The 7,277-nt window shown below is 60.9% G+C and overlaps 1 protein-coding gene across 1 annotated transcript in view; it reads left to right on the forward strand.

The window, feature by feature from the left end:
- Positions 1–6,513, forward strand: part of VDR (vitamin D receptor) — a 23,386-nt gene extending 16,873 nt beyond the window's left edge. The window contains exons 6-8 of the mRNA XM_045287232.1: positions 1,989–2,140; positions 2,247–2,363; positions 3,892–6,513. Coding sequence (XP_045143167.1) covers positions 1,989–2,140; positions 2,247–2,363; positions 3,892–4,151 — 529 coding nt within the window. The 3' untranslated portion in view covers positions 4,152–6,513. The remainder of the gene's footprint in view (positions 1–1,988; positions 2,141–2,246; positions 2,364–3,891) is intronic.
- Positions 6,514–7,277: the final 764 nt, after the last annotated feature.

The raw sequence follows: 7,277 nt of genomic DNA on the forward strand, positions 1-7,277 counted from the left end.
CGCTGTGTTGTGAACCGCAAACCAAACTCTCCGCCATCAGGCCTGTGCTGACTCACAGCAACCTTACAGGACCCGGTAGAGCTGCCCTTGTGGGTTTCCGAGGTGGTCCGTCTTTGCAGGAAGCCCCGTCTCTCTCCTCTGCAGCAGCTGGCGGATTCTTCCCTTTGCCCACCACCTGCCCCGGTCACGACAGAACTCTCACCAGTGCATGCTGCTCCCATCCCATCTTTATTAGTAGTCTTTTTTAACACGTCCTCGGGCAGCCACGAGGAGCCCTGGTGGTGTGGCATAGTGGTTATGCGTTGGGCTGCTAACCGCAAGGTCAGCAGTTCAACACCAGCAGCAGCGCGCTCTGTGGGGGAAAGACGGGGCTCTCCATTCCCATACAGAGTTACAGTCTCAGAAACCCACAGGGGCAGTTCTCCATGCCCTCTCCATGCCCTCTGTGCATCTACATGGGCTTGCGGGCAGTGAGTGTGAGGTCCAGCCAGAGAGGAGGGCCGTCTGCCTAAGGGGATACAAGAGGAAACGTCGGGTCAGAAAGAGAAAGGCAGGAACTTCGGTGGCAGCGTGACGGCTCTGCTTTGTCCTAGCCCTCGTTCAGACAAGCCCAGCTCGTGATTCACAAGTGTGGGATGAGCCCTTGGCCCCATTACTCAATCTAACACCTCTGGCTTGTTCGACTCCCTGTGCCCAGAGCCCAGTGACTCGCTTGTGGGCTGGGCCAAGGTCGTCAAGAAGTAGGCATTGATGAGGCCCGTGGTGGCTCAGGGGTTGAGACCTCACCTTCCACACGGTGGGTGGTATGGGTTCAATCCTGGCCAGGGTACTCCGTGCATATACAGCCTCTGCCCATCTGCTGGTGAAGGCTTGTGTGGGGCGATGACGCCGAGTCTCCCGACCAAGAAGACTCGGGAAGAAAGGTGGCTGGCCACCTACTTCTGAAAGGCAGCTGGCACAGACCCCACAGTGACAGAGGTTCTCTCTGCCACCAGCCCCGATGAGCGTGGAACCTGTCGTCAGCTGGATGCGCATGGGCCTGGGGGAACACCGTGAGCCAGGGGTTGACTGGGTGGTGGTCAGAAGCAGAAACAAAGCCCCCACAAAGCTGAAGGGCAAGGGCAGCATGCAGGCAGTAGGCAGTGAGCTCTAAAGGACTGGCCAATGTTCTGCTCAGGAGGGCTGGGGGAGGGGGGCTCCATGGAGACCACACAGGGAGAGATAGAGCACTGGGAGCAGGTTGTCGGGTACCGGAGCTGCCGCACGCTCTGAGGCATGTTGCCATCTGAACATGAAGCAGCCCGGTGGGTGCTGGACTGGAGTTTACATGGGAGAGGAGGCTGGAAAGACAGTGTGTAGTCAAGCGAGGGCGTACAGGCTCGATCCTGGGGAAACCGAAGAGCCAGCGAGGAGTCCTGACCACAGGCACCGTGTTCCCCCTAGCACCAGCCAGAGAGTGATGAGGGGCCAGAGAACCACGGAGTCCAAGGTGCCAGCCTGGAGGCTCCTCGTAAGAGAGGCTGGCCCTCTGTAGCAGGACCGTGCTGGAGAGGTGGAGAGGGAGGCCCAGGGCCCAGAAGATGTGCTGCTGTTAGCGGAGCTGGAGGCTCCAGAACAGGACCAGCGAGAGGAAATCGTGGAAACGTCGGAGTTGGTTGAAGAGGACTCCAGCCTCGCTATGCGCGGACTGTCAGATTCATGACCGAGTACCAGGGCTTCCTTAATGTCTGCCTCCCTTTCCCTAACTCCGGCGGCTTGGACGGAGCTCCAAGGCCACAGGAAGTGGCTCGCCGTCGTTGTTGGCCTGTCGCGATCCCCAGCCTTAACTTGTTCTCCCTCAAAGGATGATTTTGTGCTGTCTGGCCAGGCTGCCAGGTGTTCAGTGGAGGCCCCACCGGCCAATCACCTGGAGGGTCCACCCCTGCCGAACCCCCCCGGCCGAGGTGTGTGACTTGAAGGTCCCCTTCCTTGCCTGCTCCCTCCAACAGGGACCTCACCTCAGAGGACCAGATAGTGCTGCTCAAGTCCAGTGCCATCGAGGTCATCATGCTGCGCTCCAACCAGTCCTTCACCATGGACAACATGTCCTGGGCCTGCGGCAGCGAGGACTACACCTACCGAATCAACGATGTAACCAAAGGTGCGCCCCTGCCCAGCTCCCAGACGCGGGCTCCCGTCGCCCGGCTCGCCGGCGTGGGGCCAGGGACTCAGCTCTGCCCCCAACGCCGGGCCTCTCTCTCGCACAGCCGGACACAACCTGGAGCTGATCGAGCCCCTCCTCAAGTTCCAGGTGGGGCTGAAGAAGCTGAACCTGCACGAGGAGGAGCACGTCTTGCTCATGGCCATCTGCATCGTCTCCCCAGGTAGGCCGCCTCACAGCGAGGCTCTGGGGGGCCTGGGGAGGGGGCCATCTGTAGGGAGACAGGAGAAGAAGGAAGGGCAGCCCGGGAAGGGCCTGCCGGCTGGGTTGGCACACCCCCGTTGCAGGGCCTCCCTCGCTGCCCTCGGCTTTGCGCGCAGTGTTACAGACTCTCCCCCACCGGGCCGCAGGCCGTCCTGCGTGCCTCTGATCCCCAGCACCCTTTGCTCTCATGTGAAGGGGATAGGACTTTCCCTTCGAGGGGCGGAGTGCAAAGTCCTGCTGGTATCGGATGGGTGTTGTTGACTGGCTTTGGAGCCAGGGTCCTGGGACCCTTGACCCTGTATGCCTGTTCGGGCAGGAAGCAGGAGAGAAGGCAGAGGTGGTCTGTTAGTGGTAAGGCCCAGGGCCAGCGGCCCTGCCGCAGTCTGCACTGTGTCCAGGGTGGAGGACAAGTGCGTGGTGTCTGCCCAGAGAAGGAATGAGCAGGAGCCCCCAGCGAGCCAGCCAGCACTCACACAGGCCCTCCCTTGCCCACTGCTCCCACTGCAACCTCCCGAGGGCCGGGCACTGTACCAGGCAGAGGCAAGACCCAGGCTCTCACCTGGGAAGCTAAGAAGGAGCTTGTATCAGGAGCCCTGACAGTGTCGTGGTGATGCATTGGCTGCTCACCGCAAGGTCGGCTGTTCAAATCCACCAGCTGCTCTGTGGAAGAAAGAGGAGGCTTTCTCCTCTCATCCAGAGTCACAGTCTCAAAAGCCCACAGGGACAGTCCTGCCCTGTCCCAAAGGGTCTCTCTGCATCAGCATCGCCTGGACAGCAGTGAGAAAAATGAGAAAGCAGCAAATAGTGGCTCATTCCTAATGAGCCGAGACTCCTAACGTCCGGAAGTGCATGGTCCCATGACTGGCCGGGCGATAGACTATCAATCCACGGAATGCAGTGTGGGGCTTGGGGAGAGGGCCAGGTCAGGAGGGTCTTTAAGCTGCTCCCTGGGGGAGCTCTAGCAGCACAATGGTTACGTGTTCAGTTGCTAACCTCAAGTTGGAGGTTCAAACCTAAGTCAGCAGCTCTGGCGACCGTCCACCCCTGTAAAGGTGACGGCCCCAAGCCCCACTCTGGGGAAGTTCTGCGCTGTCACGTGGGATCCGTGTGAGTCAGAGCCGACTCCTAACCCCAAAATCACCAGAATGGGCTGTGAGAGCCAGGCCAGGCCAAGAGCTGAGCGCTAGGCAGGGGGGAAGCCTGGAGGCCAGCGAGGACTGGGCAGTGGGCGCTGACGGGAGAGCTGGCACACGGGATGAGGGGGCAGGTGAGGTGGGAAGGGAGCGCTGGGTGCAGGGGGAAGTCGCTGAGGGGTTTCCGGCAGGGCAGGGGTGTCCCAGCTAGGCATCTGTACGGGAAGTGGGTGGGGTGGCCTAGGAGGGTACAGGGCTGGGGGCTGAGGGTCTGCAGGCAGGGGTGTTGGGGGAGCGTGAGAGGGACTGCCCCTGGGTCTGAGCTCCCGTGCCCCTTCCACCTTGGGCCCGCAGACCGGCCCGGGGTGCAGGACGCGGCGCTCATCGAAGCCATCCAGGACCGCCTGTCCAACACGCTGCAGACCTACATCCGCTGCCGCCACCCGCCCCCGGGCAGCCACCTGCTCTACGCCAAGATGATCCAGAAGCTGGCCGACCTGCGCAGCCTCAATGAGCAGCACTCCAAGCAGTACCGCTGCCTGTCCCTCCAGCCCGAGAACAGCATGCAGCTCACGCCCCTGCTGCTCGAGGTGTTCGGAAACGAGATCTCCTGACCAGGGTGGCCTCTGGGGCCCTCCCCAGGGAGCCTCGGGCTGCCCAGCAGCCTTGCCCACACCCCCTGGAGTCCGTCCCCTACCCCCTGTCCAGGCCCTGTTCCTCTGGCCCATCCTCAGCCCCAGGCCGCCCTCTCCTGCAGGCCCCGGGTCACCCCATCCCAGCAGACCTCAGTCCAGCGGAGTTGCTCTTTGGCCCAGAAACTCAAGCGGGGCAGAAGGCAGAACCCCGCCCGGGGATGCCCCCACACACCTGAGGCGACTGATGTTAAGGGAGCAGGCAGACAGGAGGAAAGCGCCCATTCCTCAGGGACCAAGCAACCGGTACCTTCTCCTCCCACTGTCCAGAGCCCTGGGGGGCTCTTTGCTCCTCCTACCCACCCCAGTCCCACCCCCTCCTGCTGTGGGGTCCCAGAACAACCTGCCAGTCAAGGACACTCACCATCAAGGATGACCAAAACAAGGTGACTGAGGTCACACCTGTCCCCTCCCCCCACCCCCACAGCCCAAGATACCTGTCCGGTTCTTCAGTGCCCCTGCCCTCCCGTCAGCGCCCCTGTGGTAGCTTCACCTTCTCCCAGAGGGACCTCTTTCCCTCCATTCCTGGGACCACCTGCCCAGAACCCCACTCAGCCTGAGGCCCTAGGAGGGAAGAAAGCAGGGCTTGGACAGCGGAGAGTGGCCACACCTGGCCTCACGGAAAAGTAGTGGATGGTGGATGGTGGCCACCGAGCCACGACTCTTCCACCTGGAGCCTGAGGGGCTGGTGTGGCAGGAGCCCTCCCTCTACCACCAGCGATCCCTGTGGCTGGCCTGAGTTGTCCCCAAGCAGGAAAGCACCCAGCACCGCCCTTACCCTTCACCCCACCAGTGCCTTACCCCACCCTACCCCACCCCTGCCCCAGCAGAGAGAACCTGCCTCCCTGGCCCGGACACCACCACCTGCAGTGGTGGAGCCTCACCCTGTGATGGAATTGCCCCCCCACCCCACCTCCTGACCAGCCTGGAGCCTGGAGACACCATGCCCGCTCTGCTTAGCAGCTGGGTCCCGGGTGGGGAGGGGGTGTCTTTTCCCCCTTGCAGGATGGGTGATGAAGACATGCAGGCCCCGGTGCCCCAGGTCCTGCTCCTGACGCGGCAGTCCTAAGACTGCAGGAGGGAAGGCCGGGAAGGGGAGGGAGTTGACCTCGGACGCTGGTCCGAGAGAGTATTTAGGGGTGCGGTAGTGTAGGGCGGGTCCCCTTCTCCCCCTCACTCCACCTCCCAAAAGCCTCAGGGGGCCCATGAGGCAGGACAGGGAAGGGCGCCTTCCTTGTGACTCCTGTGCCAGCCCAGGAAGTGGGAACTCTTGGCCACTTTGCTCCACTTGCACTTTGGGATGAGCGTGAGCTGTAGGTGGGAGGGGCCTGTGTGGCAGGAGGCTCTTCCACCAGGAGTCATGGGAGCTTGGGGACCCCAGCTGTACCTGCTCTGTCAGCACTGGACATAGCGGGAGTGTGGCGCCCAAGCCTCTAGAGGAGGCACCTCCTAAGGCTCCTGGGAGGAATCTGACTCTGCCTCAGAAAGCATCACGGAGTCCTTAGCCCGTGCTGCCCCGTATGCTTCAGGTGGGAGACACCTGGACGGCACAGTGCGTTTTGCAGAACGCCCTCCCTACGGGCCGGCGAGTGTTTTCAGAATCAGGTTCCATGGTCGCAAGTACCCCGCGGATCAAGGGATGTTGACAGCGGGGAGGACTTACCTGGTGATCAATCTATACGTTCATTCTTGTTATTGGCACAAAACAGGGAGAGCCCCTTCTTGTGTGAGTCCAGCTGCAGGACACATGGGCCCAACTTGCTTTTCAGTAGGAGAGAAAGCTGGGAAATTGCTGACAGCGTTCAACCCCTCGTTCGGGGAAGCTGGCTCTTCTTCACGAAGAGTGAGTGGCTCGTGTAACTGTGAGAGGTAGGTAACACCAGGACTGGCTGTGGACTCTAGCCCAGGGCTCTCTTCACACAGCACCCTGAGCTCAGCACCACTGCCCACCCCTAGTGGCTGACCCCAGCCTCAGAACCCATGCATAGGGTGGCACTGAGTCAGAATTGACTCGATGGCAGTGACCGGAATGGAGGGGCCAAGCCAATCCCTGGGGGGCAGCCCTGAGTTCTAGACAGAGCGAGCCTGGATCCTAGGTCCCTTCTGTCCTTCCCTGCTGGCCCATCAGAAAAGGGGGGGGGTCACCTCAGCCTTCATTTCAATGTGAATCAGATTCCCGCCCCCTGCCCCACCTCCCGTGTTGCCCTGGCCCTGTGGGGCCTCTGCCTCTGTCCTGTATCATGCTGTTGCCTTACCAATAAAATGCATTTGTGTTTGTAATGTCTCCACCTTCCCAGCTCTCCCTCAGGCTCTGGTTCCTCCGGGGAATCAGCTGGAGACTGAGAATGTCGGTTCCCCAGCCGGGAGCCCACAGCAGCCTGGGCCACTGCCCAAGGGAAGTCAAGAACTGGGAGGAAAAGAGAAACGGAGACAGTGCGGTCTCCGGGGGCCCGAATCAGGAGGAAAGATGGCCCCTTCTTCTCTCCGAATGCGAGAGTAGGGAGGTAGGCATGCATTCACACCCCTAAATGCCAAAGACAGGAGACCCGGGGAGAGCGGGCACGGCAGAAGTCCTCCTTCGAGCGGATGAGAAGCGAGTGGGGGGCTCCAGGTGAAGCCTGCAGGGAAGGCTGGGAAGTGGGCCACCCTGGGGAAAGCGAGGCAAGAAGACTCAAGAGCGCCTCCTGGGGGATTTCCAAAGGGGAGGGGGCAAAACAAAATGTAGAAAACCTTTGCTCGAAGTTTGTCAAGCAATGAAGAAAGATTTGCTCCTGCTTACACGAGCACGTGCTTTGTGGCAAGCTGTAAATAAATGCTTTGTGCGAGCCAACATGCTTTCTCCTTTATTGTATCGAGCTGTAGGAGGTGGGCTTTCATTCCCTCCGTTCGGCAGTGGGGGTGACTTGCCCAAAGCTGCACTAATAGTAAGTGACAGAGATGGGATTCAAACCCTTGGCAGCTGACCCCAACCCAAACTCCTCCATCGAAGGACATGCCTCAGCACTTGTGAAAGGGGGTGTCAGGTCCAACCAGTGAACAGGGGACCTT

Source organism: Echinops telfairi, unplaced genomic scaffold (assembly GCF_000313985.2).
Source record: "Echinops telfairi isolate 266 unplaced genomic scaffold, ASM31398v2 ScPeMD7_12;HRSCAF=54, whole genome shotgun sequence".
NCBI lineage: Eukaryota > Metazoa > Chordata > Mammalia > Afrosoricida > Tenrecidae > Echinops > Echinops telfairi.